The 24,345-nt window shown below is 39.3% G+C and overlaps 1 protein-coding gene across 1 annotated transcript in view; it reads right to left on the reverse strand.

Moving 5' to 3' along the window:
* tcf4 (transcription factor 4) overlaps positions 1–24,345 on the reverse strand; it is a 165,494-nt gene that overhangs the window by 85,516 nt on the left and 55,633 nt on the right. Inside the window, exon 4 of the mRNA XM_008402569.2 lies at positions 8,451–8,509. Within this exon, the coding sequence (XP_008400791.1) occupies positions 8,451–8,509 (59 nt within the window). The remainder of the gene's footprint in view (positions 1–8,450; positions 8,510–24,345) is intronic.

A 24,345-nucleotide genomic window follows, 5' to 3' on the forward strand; every position in this document is an offset into this window, starting at 1 on the left:
TTAGCAGTTTGGTGTTAGCTTCTGTTTTTACTAGCAGTTTGGTGTTAGCTTCTGTTTTTATGCGATTAGCAGTTTGGTGTTAGCTTGTTATTTTTTTTAATAATTGTGGCAGTTTAGCATTAGCTTCAGCTAAGTATTTTATGTTTTTTCATGTGTTTAGTGGTTCAGCATTAGTAATTTAGGGGTGAAATGCACGACGCACTTCTCAGTTTTATTCATAAAAATTTTTTTTTTTTCTTCTCGACTTTAATAAACATGTTAAAAGCGAGGAAAAAGTTGAAAGGGTGTGAATACTTTTTGAAGATAACCGGAGCCAAACGTCGTCCTTTAATGAAAATAATTTTAGAAAAGTCCCGAGTCGTCCCTTAATCTGTCACAGATAAGAATCCGGAGGAAGAGGAAAATATCCGCTGACTCTTCGYCGTCTGATGGAGGCTGGATGTGAGGAGTGTGTGCGATCTGCCGGTGYGTGTGTGTGTGTGTGTGTCAGCTCTGCAGTGTGGATGTGACAGCTCAGCTCTGTTCGGTGTCTGTTACCAGCTGTTGGCGCGCGGTGTGTGTGTGTAACGTGTGACAGCGCAGCGTTTGATGTTCGACACATCAGAGAGAGGAGAGGGTTAAAGCGGCTGACAGAGGAGCTCCCCGCGTCGCCTCGTGATGCCTGACAGGAAACTTCTGGAGCAAACCCAGCCGCCTGCCACACAAGGCAGCCAGATCGCTGACCTTAAACCAGAACGTCGCCGCATACTGGCCTAAACAAAACCTGTGTGGCAGCAGGAAGCAGAGCAGAGACCTCAACAAGCAACGCATYGCATCCCGATCTGAAAAAATCCAATAGATATCGATTTGATCGGTGACATGAGTCACAATATTTGTTGCAGTTTCAGCTGACTTCTTTTAAATCATCATGTTTCCATCAAGCAAATGTATTTTCGTAATTCCAATTTGCATAATTTCAGTGGAAAAGCAGCCAGCGTCAAACCAACCTGTTCCCCTCCTGGCCTGTGGGGGCGCTGCACCAAGAACCACTGAAGGAAACGACACAAAACTCTGAAGACACTGAGAGCAGCTTCCTGTTTCACCAGATGGAAACAAGATGGAGGCGTCAGATTTTAGCGGTTGGAGGGTTTCTGCTGCTAGCGCTAGGCTAACGCTACAGTTTTGGTTGTAGTTACCCAGAATGCCTGGCGCTATAGCCCCCTTTCTGCGTTTTTAGCAGTCTACAGTCCGCTTGACGTTCACATATGCATTCAAACAGAACCAGAGCTCACTTCAACCAAACCCAGACCGAGGTTTTGGAGGACCAGAGGTCAGAGGTCGATTAGCGTTCACATCAACAGAACCAGACTTTCTATTCAGGCGGACTGGAGTTGGTTTAAACCTCCATCTGGGTTCGGTTGAAGTGAACTCTGGTTCAGTTTGAATGCATATGTGAACGGAGACCGCTCCAAAAGCAGGAAGTGGCCTACAGCACAGGGCATTCTGGGTAAATACAACCAAAACAAATGTGTTAGCCTAGCGCTAGCAGGAGAAATCCTCCATCTTGTTTCCATCTGGTGAAGCAGGAAGTTGCTCTCAGAGGTTTATGTGTCGTTTCCTTCAGTGGTTCTTGGTGCAGCGCCCCCACAGGCCAGGAGGGGAACAGTTTGACTCAGAACCACAGCAGCTGGAGGAGCATTTTTATCCAGAATCAAACCGATTCTTCCAGACCATCAGGTAGGGAAACCCTCACCGAGTGGATCAGGATACTTTCTGTACTTTCCACGCCGACTCCATCTGTCCAGCAGATGAAGCGAGAACCAAACTCAGCTCTTCCACTTTGGTTTCGTCTTTAATAAATAATGATTTTATGAGATACCGTAGAGTTTTCACCCTGACTGTATCTCTAACAGCTTAATAATTGCACATAGTATGGAGACAGTAAACAATCCTCTGGGTGGTCCGGATAACACACACACACACACACACACACACACACACACACACACACACACACACACACACACACCGTCAGCTGTCACAGCTCAGGCGTTCTGCACGCGTTCGTCTGCAGTAAGGTGTGTTAGTGATTGATGGCAAAAACAAAATAAAGCCGAGTCGATCTGTGCGGCCGGCAGATGAGACTAAATGACGGCTGAGAGTCTCTGGAGAGCGCGAGCAGCTGGATTGGAGTGCCGAGCGTTCGGACCTGGAGAGCAGCTGGAGAGGAAAACGCTCCGATTTATGAATCAAAACTTTGGGTTTTACTGACGCTAATAAACTCCTATTACTGTCTAGTAACGTGCACACACGACTGTAGTTGTGCTGGTGCACATACTGTATGGAAACAGCAGTTATAACTTTAATATATGGAGCTAACCTAGGGCCAAAACGTTTCTTTCCAAAAAAAAAAAAAGATTGAAATCTGAAAAAGAAGTTCAAAATTGATTTTGAGGTCAGGTTTTCTTTACTTTTAGTTCTTTTTTAGTTTCAAAGGAAAAAAAGAAAAAAAACAACCAAATACAGCGGCTGTATGGAGCTAAATTGGGGCCACAGTTCCAAAAAAAATTATTTCAAGTTTCTTTCTTTTTGCATACACAACTTTAGTTGTGCTGGTGCACATACTGTAAGGAAACAGCAGTTATAACTTTAATATATGGAGCTAAACTAGGGCCAAAACGTTTCTTCCAAAAAAAAAAGATTGAAATCTGAAAAAGAAGTTGAAAATTGATTTTGAGGTCAGGTTTCAGGTTTTCTTTACTTTTAGTTCTTTTTTAGTTTCAAAGGGAAAAAACAACCAAATAAAGTGGCTGTATGGAGCTAAATTGGGGCCACAGTGCCAAAAAAACTATTTCAAGTTTCTATTTAGTATCAAACTGATGGAAAAACAGACAACCAAACGCAGCAAATCTGGAACAAACTTCCACAAAATTGCAAATCAGCCGAAACACGGAGTGTGTGACTTTAGAGCCTAGCAGCTCGGGCGTAAACAGGTCAAAGTTTTAAACTCCTTTCAGTAAAATCCCTTCACTGTGTTTCCATTACAAATCTCTGCTAAACTGTTAATATTCCCAAATATAAATGTAAAAAATAAATTAATAAAATAGGAAATGCAATTTGTTTGTTGAAGTTGTTAAAAACGCAGAGAGTTATGATCCTCCAACTGCTTCCTGTCTTTGTCTTCTTCATGGTTTCCGTCAGCAGTAACATCCGGTTGTTGATCATGTGACTCGTAAAATGTCAAATAAAAAAAAAGAAGTTTCCATTAAATCTTTGTGAAATAAACCAATGCGGCCAAAAAAAACGCCAAAAAAAGAGTTTTTCCAAAAATAATGTGTTTCCATTCAACAAATTTATTTTCAAAAATGATGTGGTCAGTGGAAACACAGCTACCGTAACTAACAGTTTTTGCACTTTTTTTCTTCCCAATGTTTGCTGCTTTGTCTCCCAGAAGTAAAAGCTATTATGTTTTATTATGCTTTCCATCCTGTTAAAACAGAAAACTACTAAAATTAATGAGCTGAAATAACTTCTTTTCAGGTTTTCCACTCCTCTGAATTAGAATTAATCTGAATTAATCATAATTATAATAATTTTATTTAAAAAATCAGATTTTCTGCAGTGAATAAACATGACAGAAATGTGATTATCAGAGTGAAAAACGGCATGTTTGTAGCTGAACAGCAGCTTTGTGGTGAAGTTCTGTTGGAGAGCCATTACTCCGCAGTCTCTCAACCCGACAGATTAGATCTGGGGTCAAAGGTCAGCACGTTTGAAGAGCCTCTGGAGTGCTTAAAGGGCCATTTCAGCTCGTGGAGGACTGAGCGAGGAAGCTGCTGCTGCACCTGCGGAGGTCTGAGCAGGTGATGAAAACTCGGCCTGATGCAGCTTATCGACGCTGTTTGCACCCCGTAATTCAAGTCCATCTGCATACATTCCCCTCATGCATGTTCGCATAATGTCTGAGGCATATTTATGCAAACGGCTGCTTTTATGTGCCAGGACTTTAAGTGCTCATGTTGGCATCTCAAGACTTTGAAAATGAAGCTTCAGCCGTTTTTTTATATTCCATTTCTTGTAGCTTCGGCCCAGTCAAAGTCACACGACTACGCTCCTTCAGACAGCAGCCATGTGGGCGGGACGTACGGCCCAGGATGGTGCTTCCACCGCCGCTTTAATGTAAATACGCCAACAACAACGAGATAATGTATTGTGAGAAGGATGCTTAAAAAATGAAGTGATTAATAACTGTCATCCAGTGTTTATCGTGTCCTGGAAATGTTGTTCAGGTGACAGAAGGCCGACTTTGCAACCGTCTTTATGTGTTTCTGAAGGTTCAGATTTCAGTCAGATCTCTAGTTTCTATCTGTAACAACTGAAGCTGTGCGTTGTGGTTAAAACACACATTCAAACATGTCAAAATAAAAAAAAAAAAATCAACGCTGACTACCGTAAATATATATAACACCAAAACAAATGAACAGAGTATCGACCCTTGGGGAACTCCATAATTTGTAGAAACTTGCTTTTTACAGGACAAAACATTTAAATAACCAAATGGATGATAAAAATACACCAAGATTACAAGTCCTGAATTTTAAAATGATTAGAAAACCTTTAAAAATGTTAAAAGTGTCATTAATTTTATGTGTTAGGATGAAAATGGCAAGAAAACAAAACTGAAAGAAAAAATAAGCTCAGACAAAAACTAGATATTTTCTTATTACTGAAAATTATGTGTGAATAATATATTTTTAAATTACATAGTAAAGACAGAGGCTTTTAACTTAAACTGTATTTTCTGTATTTCCAATTCTCATTTAAACAAATAATCTATAATCTTTAAAAAAAAATGTCTGTAATCCAGCAGAAACGTTGCATTTTCAGACAGAAATGTAAATAAATTAAGCACAAGACCCTACAGGTAAAGTTCAAAACGTTCATAAACGCTGCGTCCAATCAGGAATCAGCAAAGCAGACCGCTGAYACAAACACGGATCAGTGGAAACCTCTGCGTTTCATTTCCCTCCTGCTCTCTCTCAATCGTTCACCAACAGCCCAGGATGCTGGACCTCAGCCCAGCATGTAAATTAATCCAACACTTTCCATCAGGAGCCATTCAGGCTCCGGAGCGGGATAATTTGACAGCAGCCCCAGTCGGAAAACGGCCAGAGACGTTTTGATTCACTTTAGCGTTTCTAACTTTCTTCGGGGCTGACGTCGTCTCAGACAAAAGCTGCTGCAGCTGGGATGGGGAAGACGAGGCCGGCAGCGGCAGATCAGGACGGGGGGGGGAAAAAAAAAACGCTACGACTCCCGACAGGATGACAAACATTTGGTTCCGTAAACGTTCAGGTGACTTTCTGAACAAATCGGCATCGATCGATGATTCAATAGTCGACGTGTAGAACATTCACTGAAATCCAATACACAACCGCAAGGCATTCTGGGAAGTGTAGTTTTCTAGCTAGGCTAAGATGGCGGCATCAACTAAGTCGTTTGCTGTTTGGTTGCCTAGCAACAACCTGCTGGGCAACACAGGCAGTTTCAAGGTCCAGAAAACAGCTACAAGCCTCGTCTGGGTTCAGTTCGAATGCATATGTGAACACCAAGAGAACTGGAGACCACTGCAAAAGCAGGAAGTGGACTACAGCACAGGGCATTCTGGGTAAATACAACCATAGCAGACACATTAGCCTAGCGCTAGCAGGAGAAACGGCTTGAGAAATCCTCCAAAGGCTAAAATCTGACGCCTCCATCTTGTTTCCATCTGGTGAAGATGCGTCCTCAGAGGTTTCCGAGTCGTTTCCTTCAGTGGCTCTTGGTGCAGCGCCCCCACAGGCCAGGAGGGGAACGGGCTGGTTTGAAACCAGTGTGAAAATGAAACCGAGTCTAGCAGGAGGGGGAAACAGTTTCACAGCTTTAATCTGATAACTTCCTGTTGGACTTGGACAGTTTTATGAGGCGACATTTCCTGACAACAACATTTCTGGAACATTCTAATACGTCCAAGTTACTTCAACCAAACCGTCAGTTTCTTTGCCCAAACCTCAGGGCATTTTCAACAACTGTATGAATTGTTAAGATTTACCGTTTACCAAACTTGCAGATTGATTTAACTAGAGATCAGACTGAAATCTGAACCTTCAGAAACACATAAAGACGGTTACAAAGTCGGCCTTCTGTCACCTGCACAACATTTCCAGGATACAACAAACACTGAGTTCCTTTAAATCTGGACGATTTATGTATTAATTTCAAATGAATTGAAATATTAATTAGTTATTAGCCACTACACAGTAAACATTTGCAATTTATTTTGCAGGTTTTGGGCCTGGACTGTATCACTGACAAACCTTTTCAGGCAATAAAAAAAATTGGTATTGGCTGAACTATAAAGTGAAGACCGGTGATCGGCCAGAAAACTACAATCGTTGCACTCAAATTACTCACCAAAACTTTAGGATAAATGTGACTTTATGTTCCAGATTTGTTTCCAAGAAAATACAAACTATTTCCTGAATTTAAAGGGAACTTTCCTGATTTTATAGATCATTTTAACTGAGAGAAAACTTTTATCTATCTCACCAAACGATCCCTGTACCCGGTGTCAGACGCAACATCCATAAGTGTTTTACTGAGCAGATCTAATTTTCCACAATTATCCTCCAGCTTTCATCTCATCTGAAACTCAAACCTTTTTGATCTGCAGAAGATCTGATGAACTCATTTCACTCATTCATGAATAATCCGCAGCACCTTGTAGCGCAGCATTTTCACCACGGCACTTTGATAAGCCTTAATTATTACGTGTTGGTGACAAAAAAAAATAAACAGGAATCCACAACATCAGACCCCACATTTCCAACAGCTTGCACTGGAATGAGTCTCTAAATTGGCGGTCATCAAAAGTACAGCAAACACTTGGAGACTTTCTGTTTAATATTCCAGCAGCGGAATCAAAACGCAGCATCTGTACGTCTTAATCATCAGCAGCACTTTAGCATGAATGCATATGCTCCGCGAGAAATGAGCAGATTCAAAACAAAGCTTTCACCAAAGTCCTAATAACACCTGCTGCTGCTACGATCTGCAAAATATCATCCTTGCATTTAAAGGATGGAACTAATTACAGTTAGTTTGTAAAGTTGGGAATAAGTGGCCAAGTTATGAGAGAAATGTGAAAATATTCCTCACAGATGTTGTTTATGAGGATGATGGACACATCGATCAATGCTTTTCTGTATTTTAAATTTGAATAATTGCACATAAATACATACGGAGATGATGCAGTTACATCAAAACCTTTCTAGAAAAGGAGAAATATACATATAAATATGTATTTTTCTCTTTATTTATTCATTTTGTCCATCTCAGACAATCGATTCTAATACCTGAACAAATGCTTTTAAATCATCTGGAGGCTAAAACTGGTTTTGATTGGACGCATTGGAATGAAATGTTAATAATTCAATATATTTGGACAAATTGATTACATATTATTTAATTTTCCTTTGGGATCCATACAGTATTTTTGAATCTGAATACATTTCAATAGAGTGCACCAAAGTATGGCGTAAATTCAGGAGCAGAATCCTGTTATAACAAAGTTCTAACAGTTATAACAAAGTTATAACAGAGTTATAACAAAGTTATAACAGCATTATAACAGTTATAACAAAGTTATAACAGATTTATAATTATAAAGTTATAACAGACTTAAAGTTATAACAGAGTTATAACAAAGTTATAATAGCATTATAACAGTTATAACAAAGTTATAACAGATTTATAATTATAAAGTTATAACAGACTTAGCTATAACAGAGTTAAAACAAAGTTATAACAAAGTTATAACAAAATATACAACTCATTAAAACGAGAAAGTTTCTCAAAACAAAACTTAAAACTGTTTTAAACAAGAAATGTTATTATACCGAGATAAACTTGTTAAGATAAAAAAATAAAACTGGGTGACATTTAATAATTGGATCTATTTGTTTGGAATCAACTGGAAACAAAGTCAGAATTTGATTCTGTTTGTTTTTTGAAAGTGGAGCAAATATTTTTACTTTAGCAGATGAAAATATAATAGAAACAAATTTAATTCAAACTGAACATAAATAAATTATTTGAACAGTTTAAATCCAAGTTTAAAACAAATGATCTAAAACTAAAGAACTTTTATTTCATTTTATTTGAATGAATTTGGTGGTAAATCAAACTACAGTAAATGTCGATTCTTCTACGTTCTTTTCTAGCAGCTTCTGATGAAGAAGCTTCCTGAAAAGCTGCAGTGACTCTGTGGTGGTTTGTTGCCGTTCAGGACCAAAGTCAAAGTGATGAACGCCCCAGATTGCTCTTCAGCTTTTGCTCCAGTTGAGACGTTTTCACCCACAGCGAAGCAGCAACAGAGGCCGCCTTCTCGCCCGCTGAGCGCCGATAAGAGACGCATTTAAAGTCTCACTGACCTGATGGCAGTGTGGGTTGGACTCCCTGCCGTACGGGTAAGAGCTCCTCTCCGATTTACCTACATGAGAAAAACACAGCACAGTTTACAGTCATTCATTTCACACTTGGTTTCATTTCTCTCTGCTGTGGCGAAAGACGTGAAACTCGCATTAGAAATCATACATTTAACAGTTTATTCTTCATGCAAACAGAGAAATGAAATCGTGGACATTCGTCGGGGGTTAGCGCAAAAGTTACGAACAAATACTTGATTCGGCCTCTAGAACGTATACCTAAATATGCTTTAATGCGCACAGTGGAAACCGTCTCAGAGGTTCAGCCAATCAGCACCAAGGAAGACAAATGGCGCTCCTGGATTGGCTGGTTTGCAAACGCTAGCTAGTAGCGCGCTAATTAGCATTGAGCCGAGCTAGCGCAGCTTTCCAAACTGGATTTTCTCTTAAATATTTTAGATCTATGATGAAATCTGCAAATTATAAGACAAATGTACAGATTCTGAAACGCGAAGAGGCGAGAGTTTCCACTACAGTCCTCAACTTCCATGACTTGTAACAAACTTAAACGACTTTATCTAGAGTACGTTCCTGTTAAATGGTACTTTTAAGGCTTTAAAGTTTACATCAATGAACACAAAGAAATTCCCCAAACTTCTCGATTATCTTCCTGGAACCTGCAGATTACCTTCCTCAAACTTACAGGTCACTTTCTAGAACTTCTGGATTCATTTCAGAAACTTTCTGGTCATATTATGAGGCAACATGGAGCCGAACTTTAAAAAACAAACGTAATGCTCTCTGGAACTTACAGGGAACTCTCCAGAATATACACAGTAAAAATGCAGGTGTTGAATTAACAGCCAAAAGTGTCTATTTGTGTCCAAGTCAGCAGGTGTTAAAGTAACACTTTTGAAAGTGTTAAAATATTGACACCCATTTTGTTGTTACATTAACATTGGTCTATAAAACTGAAATGGGTTTAATAAAAGTTAAACTTTCCATTTCTGTGTTCTGAATATTTTCCACTGGATTTGATTGATATCGACACCTTCTGGGTCAATTATTTACTTTTTAACACCACATTACGTTTTGTGATCAACTCTACACTGGTGTTACTTTTCATATATTTTAACACCAACACTGGTGTTAATGTTAATGTGACTCTGTGCTGTTGAATTTAACACCAGCTGACCTGGACACCTAGAGACACTTCTGGGTGTTAATTCAACTCTGGCTTTTTTACTGTGTATATAATATTTCTCATAAATTAACCTTTCTGAAACTTAAAGATTCCTGACTGGAACTTACCAAGTATGTACCTCAAACTTGCAGGTTACTTTCCAAAACTTTCAGGTTGATTTCCTGAATTCTAGGTTTTACTTCAAACACTAATTTTACAGAATATATTTGGTACTTCACAGAATTTACAGGCACCAGAAACTAAAGTTACTTTCCTCTGACTTACTGTTTTTATTTAACTTCCATCTTCCTCTCATGACTTTCTGGAACTACGATAAACTGGGCTGCGTTACACAGCGAGAACTTGGTATTTTCAGGAACACACAGCTTGTTTAACAAACTTTATGAGGTCATTTTACAGATTAGTTTCTAAACGTCAAGTTGTCAACGATGGAAGTAAAACATCTATAAAATGTTTAGTTATTGTTTCACCAGTTATTTTCTGTGATTTTACACTAAACCACTTGTACTACTTCCTCAAACCTTCATTTCTAAAATTTACAAAACTTTCGGCCATTTTCTAGAACGTAAAGACTTTCCCCGATACATTCTAGGCTCTTTTCGTTTGTTTTCAGAAAATACATCTATTTTTATTTAAAACCTTCTTCTCTTGAGCCTCAGTGAAACTTAAAGGTTATTTTTCTGGAGCATGCATCATCTAAACCTTCTCTTATAAAAATAGACAGTGCAGTTTAATAATGGAGTGTGTGTGTGTGTGTGTGTGTGTGTGTTAATGGGTTTGTTTTCCCAGCGTCATGAGAACAGAGTAAAGTAATCCCGTTGCACCAGCTTTCAGAAGTTATTACAGTCAAAGCCAGTCCTGATCAGAGCGTTCACGTTTTCCGTTCCCTGATCTCGCAGCAGAATTAAACACACACACACACATCTGCTCCGCCTGGAAAGCAAAGACAGTCCAAACGCAGGAACCAAACGCTTCCTTTTGGGTTCGGCGCCATTTTGGACCCTCTGATTTCATCTCCTCTGTTGAATAAACCCAGGACTATAAAACACACCTTCAACTGTTTCTTCTTCTTCTTCTCTGAGCCTCACTGGACAGACGTTTGTCTTCAGAGACTCGTTAGCGCGTCGGCTAAGCAACCGTCACAAACCCAACCCAGAAAATATCCAACCCTCCAAGAATACGCACAACTGAGACGCGGTTCTGTTTCCTCCACTCCACTTTAAGAGCTTCAGCTTTTTCCCACCTGAGGTTTCACATTTCTTAAAACCTCAGCTGATAAGGAGAGTTAGAGACAATAAATCGGGGATGTCCTTAAAGGGCCGGCTGCTGTAAAATGTATCGATAAAAACCAGTCAAATATGAATGTGAGTACTTCATCATTAATTGGTAATTTGGCAGAAAATGTATGAAAACTGTGGAAGAAAAATTAAATCAAAAGTCAGAATTATGTTGAAAACTCATTTCATTTGATTGATCAAATATTATCTAAGCATAAGACGGTTATTTTCCAGGTTATATTTACATGTCCCTCTGGGCCACATAAAGCTTTGCAGCGGGCCGGATTTGGCCCGCGGGCCTCCAGTTTGACACATGCGCTAAATGATCAGCGCCGGGTTGTGTTCTGGACCGTTTGTGGAGGCAAACGGCCCGGAAAGGAAACGCAGAGATCCGTGTGACAAACGATGGATTTCAAGTCGTTGATTCACGACGGTTTTGGTCGTCTCGTTATTTCCCGACCAGAACCGAACCCCAGTGGGTCTGCAGACGACTTCACTCCTGGAAAACATGGAGTCTTGTGGTTTATTGTGGCTCTACGTCCTTTTAAAGCATGAAATCGGCTTTCTGTTTCACAGTACTACACTGCAAAAAGTGTTTTTATTGCAAATATATTAGCAATAAGACAAAACAAATTTAAAAGTCATTTTTTAGCAAGATACTACATGTAATAAAACACTTTTCCATAAGTGAAATAATCTCCCAGTGGAAGATTTTGTGTTTCCATTCCAGTTGGGGGCCGAACAAAGTCACTCCGAGGGCAGCAAATGGCCCCCGAGCCTCACTTTGGAAACACCGATTTCTCTTTTCCATATTTTCCTTTTGTTGTTTTTTTTCCAGCATCTCGGTTCAATTCGACTCGGTCATCCTTTTTACACAAAAACACGATTACACTGAGAAAACATCTTTGGTGAGATTAAACTCAGACGTCCAGAGCCTTTAGAATCAGGCCAGAGCTTGATGAGCGCGTGACGAGAGGAACTTTCATTTTTAAACCCCAAACCGAACAGAACCGCCGCTGTGAAAAAGGTGTCTGATGAACTCAGAAAACGCACCGGCTGCCGCTGTGTGTAGACAACAAAGCTAATTTCCTCTGCGGCTCCTGAACAGGCTTTCCCCTCCTCTCTGAGCCGCGGGATTCGGCTTCGATTACTATTTTTACCACGCAGACTTTCTTTTTTGGATAAAAAAAAAAAACCCTTAAATCTGCAGCCAGTCTAAATATCAAACCGCAGTTAGTGTGTAATTACGTTCTGCTGTCGGTGCGGATGAAATGGATGAAGCGTGTTGCAGGGCTGGAATCAGGCGTGTATAGACCAGCGCTGAATGCATGCCAACATGGTAGTCGATGCAGAAGAGGTTGATAATTACAGGCGTATAGAATAGGAATGTGGTCGACCGTGTGTGTGTGTGTGTGTGTGTGTGTGTGTGTGTGTCCAATACACAGGCCTCGGATTCAGCTACAACCGATGCCAGCTGGACCGGTTTGGCACGTACACAAAGACACCCCCACACACACAAAGTACAGGAAATTACCGCCACAGATGTGCGCTTTCCCTCTCACACACATGTAAATATGTAGAATACACTACGTATTTATATTTATACCTTACTGGAGCTCCTCCATTCACACACACACACACACACACCGCGACACGCAGCAACGCTGGGGCACGTTTACCAAAAACCCCGAAGCCAACAGTCCAAAAAACGAACCGAAGCAGCTGAAAATGTAAAAAATATAATTATTTAATTGAAATAGATCATGTTAGATTGATACATATCTTTATATTTTCATATATGTGTAAATATACATACAACCAAAATGAACCAAAGCAGCTAAAAGTGAAAAAAATATCTATTTAATTTAAATAAACGATGCTAGATTGATATATATATATTATCTATATACATATAAAAATGCTGAAAATGTAAAAAATAGAAATATTTAATTCAAATAGAAAGATACACACACAACCAAAGCCATAAATATAATTGTAATAAATCATTTTAGATTTAAAAAAAGCAACATTTCTGGTACTGAAAATGTATATTTTCATACCTTGAAAAGAGAGAATTCATTGTAAATGTTTTTACAAAAATAAAAACAACATGAAATCCAAACAAAACTCCAGTTAACAGTGAAGACGATAAACGGGCGTCTGAGCCGGTGGAGGCCTGGTCCAGCGCTGGCCGGACCAGACCGGACCGAACCGGGCTGGGGGGGTTCTGGCAGCGGCTCCATCCCGTCTGGTGCAGCAGCCTTAAATACAAACCCCCTCATCGCCAAGCAGCAGCAGCAGCAGCAGCAAGCAGCTCTGCGTTTATGTAAAAATACCTGGAGTTCACATGTGCAGGCGGCGAAAACACCCAGGGGAAGCCGCATCCGTCAACACATCCATGCACCGAGACCCGATCCGTTTGGGATTCTCCAAAGCTCCATGAAAATATGTTCATGTTTTTATTTTTCATTTGCGAAGATTTTTCTTTTAAATTTGTTCTCTGTGGTCCTGGAAGCAGAGACAGAAGCTGCCTCGTTTTCACAAAGAGTCAGGAAGACTGTGATCATCTGTCGTCATGAAATAACTGCGTTATTTTCTAATCATCCACATTTTCTATCAAATCAAAGAGAAAATATCCACTAAAGGGGCTTTTAAATGTTATCAAAACATTTTTAAATCAAGATTTTTTTTTTTTTAATTCTCAACCACGTCTCCCCGGGCCGAGAGCACGAACAAAAAAATGCTCGGTATTTTAATTTGGCTGTTGAAGAAAGAAGGGAGCGGGGGCAGGAACCAAAACCCCCGTCCTCTGGAGGGGGAGATGTACCGTCAGGGGGGGGGAATTATTACCTCAAAATGAATTACTTCATTTTACTTCAATCAGCAAAAAAAACATCTACACAGAGCACATCTTAATTGAATGTTTCAAAGTGGAATATTGGTTTTCAGAGAGCCATCGAAAACATAACTGATGCTGGACAACCTTAATTATTAGTCTCCATTTCTCAGGAGATCCAAATATTTCTGTCTGCAGAAACGGAAAACCAGATTTAAAAAAAAATAAAAATAAAGATTTAAATTAAAATGTCTTGATTAATATCCTCCACGTACACAACTGGAGCCATGTTGACATTAATGGAGCAGACACCGGGGTCAAAGGTCGCCACAACAGCTTCCTGTCAGAGTTTCCACAGACTAAAGAATTTCAAATTAAAGGTCGCAGAAAACATAGTGGTCGTCTTCGTCTGCATCACCGCCCCTCCCCCACCTGTTGCTAGCTGAAACAAAGCCGCCACGCTTTTTCTCCACTACGGGAAAAACTGAACCAGCCAATTGACAGAATAACATTATAAAATATTATATTTTTAAATAATATTCTCCACTATAAACACCTGAAAACTGAAATTATATTTAATGTAATAATGCTTCTTTTCTCATATTAAATTTCACACCTTAATGCGGATTTTGTCAGTGAAAATCAAAAGCAGCAAATGTTACAAACTACTATGACTAACAATTAAAATGTTACTTCAGCAGCGGTTTGAATAATTATCAGTTTGATGATGTCATTCATTTTTGTTAAAACTAAAACGATGAATCTCTCAGGATCGATTCGGACTGACTCAGATGAAGGAAGTGGTTTTGTTTGGTCTGGACCCGAAGCGGACTTTTCCTTTAGCGCGGTTTGTTTTCACATTGCGCTTCGCGGAAGCGAACCAAACCATCAGAGTGACGGAAAGGAAACAAACAAAAGCATTTTACAAACTAGAAGACGCTTCAAAGCTTGTTACAATTTTAGAAAAGCTTCTTTTTTGCCTGAAACGTCCTTTAAAATAACCAAAAAGAGGGACGTTGTTGGTTATTTAAAATGCTTTTAAATCTTACAGGTTGTATAGAACTATAAGCATTAAACGAATACCAATGATCCAATGATTTCCGTTAATAGAAATGTTTGACCTGGGTGACTTTGGGAATTTAAGAGAAAGCCTCAAAATCCCAAACGGAAAACATTAGGCTCCCTAAATTCTCAGAAGCCAAACTTTAAAGGCTGGCATTTCACCCTGCTAGCCCCGAGTGACGTTCTCCCCAGACGGGGCGGCCCAGCCGGCCAGCGAGCGGCCGCACAAACCCTTTTTTTCAAGCCACTCTGCTATAAAAAGCCCATAGAGAAGTCGGTGAGCCAGGAGGACCAAATCCCTGCTAATCCACAGCGCAGAGAGACAGAGGAAACACAAATCAGCTCCATTACAAGCTGAGCGCTAACAGGAAGCAGGAAGCTCAGCTGGGCTATTAGATATCGTGACACCGCTTCCTACCAGACCAAATTCACTCTGGATTTGGTCGAGTTGGGATGCTTTTCCAAACTCCGGCAATATAATCTCGCATTAAAACTGGTGCTGATTTATGTCGGATTGACTGGAAGCATTCTGGTCACGTGGTGGTGGAAAAACTTTTTCTAATTCCAACCAAGGTTGTTATTGTTAGCTAAAACTAACAAAATAACAAAAACTAAAATGGAGGCAACATTTTTACCTGAAATAAATAAAAACTGTAATTAATGGGGAAAAACCTTAACAAACTGGAACTACAGACACATCGCAACGTGAGATCCTGCAAGCTAACGACAACTAGCATTGGTTCTAGCAGTCAAACTGTCACTTTATCGCGCTAAATCTGAAATGAGTGCATGACATATAAAAGAAAAAGGGGACGCAGAGCTTCGTCAGCACCATGACGACCAGATAACAAGGTCAGGAAAAAGTTTTAATTAGAAACAGAGTGAGGAAAAGGTATGCTAGCTTCACTTTGACAATCAAATTAACCAAATTTTAAATAAAAAAAACTCAAACCAATTATGTTCCGAACAGTAAATTATCTCGGAAACATAAACTACGGAGTATGCAACAAAAAAAACTAAAGCGCATCAGCTGCTTTTGCTACAACGAGGTAACTGACGTTAGCTAGCTTGGTGTCGTTAGCAAGTGTTTTCTGAGCTTTACACTGTTACGACACGACGTATTAGCTTATTTATGTAACATGAACAGAATCTATCAAAACAATACAAGCTGGTTTAATTTACATTATAAAAATATAATATCTAAGACTACAGGATTTATAAACCTGACCTTGAACTGAAGACGCAACCGGCTGGTGATTAGTGTTCGTCTGAAATTATGCCAAGTTTGAAAGGTCAGTGAAATTATTTAGCATTTCCTTTGGAGTTTTTTTTAATTAGCCGGTTCATTGGCAGGTGCTAAACTGACAAAAGGTCAGCAGGAACACAAAGAAAACGCTGGATTCCTGTTGGTCCAACAGCAGAAACCTGTAAAACCCAACAGGTCCACCAGCCTCCATGCGTTTAAATAAAGCAGGCGCATGTGGGTTTTGATGCCTCGATTTCATTTGACCTTGACCTTATCTTTTTATTTCAAAACATTGTTTTAATTTAATTTCGCTGGACCCGGGGGCCAACAGAGAGCATCTGGATTCCTCATGGAGAATCCCGTACGACGTTTCTGGGTCTGCGTTCAATGATGAGTTTGTTAAAAGCGTACACATGTGAAGCGATAAATTACACATGTGAAGCTATAAATATCAGTAACTCTCAGGACTGCGTGTGTTTTTCTATGGGCTCAAAAAAAAACCCAATAACCAACACGTTTACGGCTCTTCCAGGAACAACAGAGATTGTTTCTATTTGCCAAACTATAAATCCAAAGGTTTCTCTTTTTTAATCAGTTTCTGAATTTACGCTTTTGCTCCAAGTTTGGCCCGTTTGATCATGTTTCATAAACTGGTAATGAAAACTAAAGTAAAGCTGCTCTGCTATTGTCCTTTATCCTTTTAAAATACTATTTCACTTGGAAGTTTCTGTTAAATGTTAAAAAAAAAAAATGGCGGGAACATGTTTAATATTTCTAGCAAGAACATCGTTCTGCATTTTTTTTTAGATGAAAAATACAGATAATTGAAATAAACGCACGTCTGAAATTCTGATAAATTTCTGGTTGGATGAGGATGAAAATGTTGGCTGGTTTTGATGCCAAAACAAACGTTAAATATTCGGTTATTTCAGTGACATCATGGGCAAAAAGCTTGGCCAAAACAATCTGAACTACGGCGTGAAGCATGAAAAATTAAGCAGAAATTAAAATTTAGTTGTATTTAAAATGGAAAATGTGCTTTTTTTTAATTACTGGTTTTCTAAAGAAAAGAAAAAAACCCAATAAAACATGCAGACAATTTTAATTCCAGTAACAATAAACACAAACTTCCAGCCTCCATCTTTGTTTCTTGATGTTTTTGGAGGCTAATTAAGCCTTCAGGAAGCATCTCCTGTTTCTCATTTGTTACATTTTTCAGGATGCTCCTAACTTTGACCAGCTGTATTGTTGGAGAAGTTTCTGGATTCACTTCTTAGAGCGTTTTGGTTTAATTTGAATTCTGCTTTGTGTTTTCCTGATGCAGGTGTTTTTCCAGCGGTGATCGACTGCCAGCGATCGGCTCCTGGATCGGTTTCAGCTCCGTCAAAGACGCCAAAGGAAGAAAACAACAAGATTGTTGTTCAAGTGGTTAAATGCCCGAGTTTGGATGAATCATTAAGCCTTTTCTCTGTGCGAGAGGAAGCACTCGGAAGAGGTGACACCCATATAATGAGTCCATTTTAATAAAAGATATGACTAATAGTGCGATTTGATGGGGATGAGAGGAGAGAAGGGTTAAACTTCCTCCTGATGCAGCGGGTTGGGGGAGGGTTGGACCGAGCCCACATGAATCATTCTGAGCGATTCAAGCGTTTCCATGACATCCACCGGGCACCGGTCCAGAAGTTTCCACAAAGTCTGAGAGGTAGCCACACACACACACACACACACACACATACATACATGAACAGCATCGACCGCATTTCAATACGGCGGCCATGTCGTCCCGCGTTTTTAATGGGAGATCGCCGTTAATTTAACAGAAGATAGTCGATGAGTAACCGTCTTCCTGGTGACATGCCCCTCGCCGCCGCCGCCGCTCGCCGCCGCCGCCATCCCCCCCCTTGCAATCCCAGCAGGCACCGGCTCCTTGGCACCGGAACGACTGAATACATCAAACAACAGATGAACGTATACGAGCATCGAGAACAACTTGAGAGACGAGGCATCCATCTCACATCTGTCGCCTTCCACCTTCAGCACGGCGTCGCGTTCAAACCCTGCTGTAAATTCAACAAATACGATGTTTTATTCTGGGTTTAAGTTCCGTTTTTTTACAGTGTTTGGTCAAATTCTGCTCTGTTGTCGGATCCTTGGCACATTATTTAACAGCGACATAGATCTAAATGTTCTGTCTTGGAGTAAATGAAATGTTTCGTCTGTTTTTAAGTTATTTAAAAGTAAGGCTCAACAATAATGTGAAATCTGTTCTATTGTCTGATATCTAAAATAAAAACAATAAAAACCAATGTGCTGCTTAAACCACGACGTTTTTCTGTTTTTAAAACTAATTTATTCGTCTAGTTTCTTCTTCAGATCCACCTTTTATTCCTGCTGCGTTTGATTATTCTGCTTTAATTTACCGAAGCATTTTATTTACATCCCTGATAATAAACCTAAATATTAAAACATTAAAGCCAACAGGACTTTTATTCAGTCTCTATCCTCGTTCTTCAGATCTTCGTTAGAAGATCCCACCTGTTTTCTGTGATTCATYATCATTAATAAATTCACTGAATTTCACTATTTTGCATATTTTAGAACAATAAAATGAYTAAAATCAACTGTTGATGGCTTTAAAGTTAAAACATGACYCCTTTATGAACTTGAGAGCCTAAATATGAGTAAATAAATATTAGAATATTAGTTTAGTTGAAGCTGTAAAATACAMAATGTTCCCATTTTTTGGATTAAAATGTGTTTAATATCTAAACTGGTTTTGTTTCTTCTGTTTCATATTTTCTACGTTTCTTTCGTTCCGTCAAAGTTTTCTGGTGTTTTTTCTGCATTAATAAACATTATTGCATATTTTATAACAACATATTGGTTACAATCTTTATTTTTTGCTGTTTTAATAAAAGATAGGTAGAAAAACGACTGTAAAACTCCTGTGTTTTTATTTTATTTTATTTTATTTTAAATATTAAAACGTTTCGCTGCTTCCTGTTGAACTGTGCTGTAAAAGATTTCACTTCTTGGTGAAATCCTGTTTTAAGGTGGATTATTTTTAACCTTCTTCGTGTTTTTAACACGTTTTTTGATGCAGATGGTGACATTTTTAATTTCTCTACATCGTCTTCAGAGTTTATGATTGTTTTATATGTTTAATCCTGTATTAATGTGTTGAATCKGCTGCTTTGCAACACTTTAGTACTTTTAGTCAATTAAAAAAGTACAACGTTTTAATAAAGACAGAAGTTTAATCTGTAAAACGGTTGAATGGACCAGATAAAGCACTAAACCAGGTTTAACGTTGATTTAATCCTTTAAAAAGTTACACCAACTCGTTTTAATCGTGAATTTTGCTCCAAGTGTTCAAACTCATATTGTTAAATGTGGTGGATTTATGTTTTATTTATTCTCCAGTGTGTTTATTTCACATGTGTAAATGTTTGTTCTGGGGTTTTGTTGTAAATAATTTGTTTTTTTTCCTACTCTAACATGACTGTAACACCTTCAGCCACATTAAAGAAAATATATCCGATATATTTCCTGCTCCTTCAGAATCATAAAGTTGTTTTACGTGTGAAAGTTGGTAAAACGTTTCCATMAGTTCATTTTCATCTGAATTCCYAAATCCAATAAATTCTGTTTTACAGTGCGGTAGATGCTCCTTTAATATGCTGAATTATGTATTCGTATGAATGAAACACAGCGGTTAAATACGTTTGTTATGGTTTATTTCAACCACCTTTCTAAACGGCGTTGATGTTGTGAGTAAATGTCCGTGAATCTGTTTTGCTCTTTGTTTGGGTTGGACGTGTTTTCATCCTTTTTCTGTTTTATTATCATGAGTCAGTTGTTTTATATAAACTAATAACTGATGCTGAGACATGAAATGCAACGAATGTTGTGGCTTTTGTTTGATTAAACCGTCAGTTACACACTGAACAAATTTCAACTCTGAGAACAAAAGAAAAATAAAAACTAGAAMTCAAACGTCAAATGAATGGAGGTCAGAGGTACGGACATGCAGTAGGAACACTGACTGCTGCGTTTAAGAGACAAGGACGACTTTAAAATGAAAAACACTAATTTTACTCATTTCTGCTGCTAGAGACGAAGCTAAACAAAAACAAAACGGAAAGTGATGAATTCGCAGCGCGTTGCAGAACCAGGCAGAGTTCTTTGTTTGGTCGGGACTCCGTCCGTCCGTCCGTCCGTCCATCCGTTCGCCGCGGACAGAATGAAAATGAAGCTTCTGGCACCAGAATTTGATGATCCCCCCCCCTGTCCCCGATTTACCAAATAACCTTCATTATCTAAAGCTGCCCCCCTCCTCCAGCCTGGCATCAGCCCACAAACACAAACAACCGGGCCGCCGCTGCCGCCGCCGTGCAGCAGGACCTCCCTCCGCACAGCGATGCTGCGTTTGGGACGTCACAAATTCAGCATTAATGTAAAATAAGAAGAAGTCAACGTGAATTTATTCATTTGTGGGAGTTTCAGACGTTCCCCCTTCACGAAGCTTCTGTTCAGCGACCGGCGGCGAACGGCGGCGCGTCACGGTGTGTTTTCTGTGTGCTGGGCTCAGRCTGAATGCGGCAGCCACTGCAGATTTTTGTTGGCGCGCTGACAATGCTGCGCCGGTGCCAAGCCCCGACGGCGGAAACGACTAAAAGACGCATAAGGCTGGCATTAGAGCCCAAACCTCCTCCCTCCCAACGCTTCCCTCCTTCTTCTTCTTCTTCTTCTTCTTCTTCTTCTTCTTCTTCTCTTTTCTCGCTTCGTGGCACGGCGTTTACTTTGGCCGAGGTCAGACTCGACTTGGCGAGTTCTGACACCCGTAAATTTGTCAATCTGTCTTTACGTCGATCTGATCTGAGGAGCAGGAAACAGGGCAGCAAAATGAAATAATGTTTTTAAAAACAGGGAGTTGGTGTCGTTTGTTTTCGCCCAACGTCACAGAAAATTCACGTTTCAGGCAGAAGAGCAGAAAACGGAGACGTGACGAAACGTTGGTGTGATTCCATCATGAGAGCCGGAGGAAAATCAGGTTTTAAATCTGGTCAAAATAACAACAAACATTTCATAAAAACGTTTTTAAAAGTCTTGAGTTCATTTGTTTTTTCTCTTGTGAACATAAACTTAAAAACATTTTTGTAAATGTTCTTAAACACGTTTTAAAGACGGTGAACTGATTTAATTCCATCACAAAGTCCAACAATGTGAGCTGGAGGAAAATTCACATTTTCAGGTTTTAATCTGGTCATAATAACAAACATTTCATAAAAACGTTCTTAAAAGTGTTGAGTTCATTTGTTTTTCGCCCCGTTTTCAGTCTTGTGAACATAAAAACATTTTTTTAAAATGTTCTTAAACACGTTTTAAAAACGGCGACTTTTTGTAATTTGTTTTCAGTTCCATCAGAAAACGGAAATGTAACAAATAAATGATTAAAAAATGTTTTTAGCCGGAGGAAAATCAGGTTTCAATCTGGTCAAAATAATAACAAACATTTCATAAAAATGTTTTTATCTGGAGGAAAATCAGGTTTCAATCTGGTCAAAATAATAACAAACATTTCATAAAAATGTTTTTTAAAGTCTTGAGCTCGTTTGTTTTGTGAAACAGCACAAAGTAAAATTAAAAACATTTTTTTAAACACGTTTTAAAAACATTTAATTCCGTCACGAAGTCCAACAACGTGAGCTGGAGGAAAATTCACGTTGAGTTTATATAATCTAACGTTTCAATCTGACCCGAGGAGCAGAAACGGCACCATAAACAAAAATAAAAACTGTTTTTAAGGCGCGTTTGTTGTCGCCTCCCTGGGTTTTCTATAATTTTGCCACCATCTCTTGCCGTCTTTGTCTGGAGGATTTCGAGCAGCACTTCCTCAAATACCTTGGACAAAAAAAAAAAAAAGCATCTGGAGTTCCATCCACGAGGCACGGAGCCCATGTTCCTCCTAAAACCTAAAACAAATGAAGAAAATACCCTAATTATGCTGCAGAGACAATAAAACAAAGCAAAACGGGAGGAAAAAAATCCCTGTAAAACATTCAGGATTACCTTCAAGTCAAAGCCTGGTTCTGTGTTTGGAGTCCATTATTGATGGAACAATGTTTAGCTGCTGCGCGGTAAACAAAGCGCCGCGGCTCCAGTTGTAGCTGTAAATTGTGTTATTGTTCAGCAGACAGATGACGGCTGCTAATGTCGAACTGAGAGGATCTTAGAGGTGGATTTAACACGTCGTTTCCTCTCGTTTCGGGTCGAGACGGCAGATAAAGAAAGAAAGAAAGAAGGAGGAGGAGGTAGAACCAGAGAAAAGGTGTGAAATTCGGAATTAGCAGCACAATATGGAAGTATTAAAGTGCGGCACAAAGAGCAGAGAGCCCGACRCTACGGAGGAATAAAGGCGCCGCCGCGTTYATGCTCGCCGTGTCGAGAAGGCCAGGAAACAAAACTGAACGCGGATCCTCTGGCAGACAGAAACGCTGTGAAACGAGATCCAGGATAAAAGTTTACAGAGAGAAAACATTATTTCYTTTCATTCTATGTTTTTTGAAAAATCAGGTTTTTCGTTTTCTTTTTTTTTTTTATTCGTTTCTCCGAAACCAAAATTCTTTGGGAATCAAAGATGGATCTTTAACATCTAAAGCAAAAAAAATCTAAATTGTTCTTCTTTTGTGGTAAATTTGGTTGAAATCTTTGATTCTGACTAATTTAAACTGAGAATCTCTGGAAGAAGCTAAAGATTAGGGTGATGTCCAAGAGTTGGTCCAACCGAAAACACAAAAACCTGGAGAAMAAACCGTTTGAATAATAACAACAGATATTTTCTGATGTTTATTATAAGGRTATAAGACATTTTTGACCTGAAATTCTGGTTATTTAGCCTGTGATATGAGTCATTTATAAATGTTATAGTTCTAACCAAGTAGCTTAAAGCTAAATATTCAAGGTTAATAGTTGGCGTCATTCTAAATGTTTAGTTTGCTGTCAAATATTAGCTTTAAGCTACAATAAAGTCATAATATTTCTAGAATAATGTAATAAAACAGCAACAAAAAGACAAAACAATAAGATCATAATATTTTAGAACTATATAATTTAAGATGACAAATACTGAGCATTTTCCGGTGATATTTCGTCTTTATTCTCTTAATATTACGACAAATAATTGAGCACGTCGCAGTAAAACTGTTCCCGTCAGATGGTTGGCGTTTTCCCCGCAGGGTCAGGCGCCGTCACACTGAGGAGGTCAAAGGTGACGGGATATCTGGCTGGTTAATTCTCCTCCTTCATGTTTGTCTTTGCTCCTAATTTCTCTAAATTATCATGAGTTTAAGGGCAGCAGAAAAAAAWTTWATTTGCTTGAAAATGTTTAAAAATAAGAAGTGAAAAATTCCTTTGATCCAGTTAGTATMCAGWTGGTTTCTAACTATAACTATTAACGTTTTTGAYRAAACATTTTCACCCACTTTTGTCACAACTAATAAACCTTTTGCAGCCATATTTATTGAGCATTAAAGCTGCAGTTTGTAACTTGTATTTGTTTTTTTTACATATTTGTTAAAACCGTCCRGAGAGTCTGTGAACAGATGAATCTCCCCGAGATCAACCAATCAGAGCCGGGAGGAGGAGGAGGATGGGCTTAGCGCTGTCAATCAATCCTCATGAAGGCGCTGGAGAAACAACTCACCGTTACAGAAAAAACTGTTTATCCACCATCATTGGTGGCCATGCTAACTAGCCCTAGCATTCATGACAGGCTACGCTAGCTGCAGCGTAGCAGAATCGAAATCTGAGCCCGACTCTGATTGGTCTGAGCGATAAAACTGACCGTCACAGCTTTACAGCAAACACTTTGTAAAAAAAGTACGACGGCTAACTAACATTCATTTACTTTATGATTAGCGAGACGCAGTCAAGTATTGTGTTGTGGGGAACGTAACCATTGGTAACCATGGCGACAATGCCCCCACCATGATGTAGCCTAGCATGTGTGGAAACAACTGGTTACTTTGGTAGGTTTTTATTTATGAGACATTGACATGAAGTCAGGTGATGATCAACAGACGGACGGACGGAGGGTTTGGGTCGGTTCCTGAGCTGTTTAAGCTCCAAACGCTACGTTCACAGACAAACCACCTCGACTCAAACAGGTAGGAGTCATGAATGAACGAACAGCCGTGGTGGTTTTGGTCTGCTTCATGTTGCCAGGCCGGTTCTGTTTAAGTGATTCCTCTTTTAAGAGCTGCTGACGTTGG

This window comes from Poecilia reticulata, unplaced genomic scaffold (assembly GCF_000633615.1).
Source record: "Poecilia reticulata strain Guanapo unplaced genomic scaffold, Guppy_female_1.0+MT scaffold_239, whole genome shotgun sequence".
Taxonomy (NCBI): Eukaryota; Metazoa; Chordata; class Actinopteri; order Cyprinodontiformes; family Poeciliidae; genus Poecilia; species Poecilia reticulata.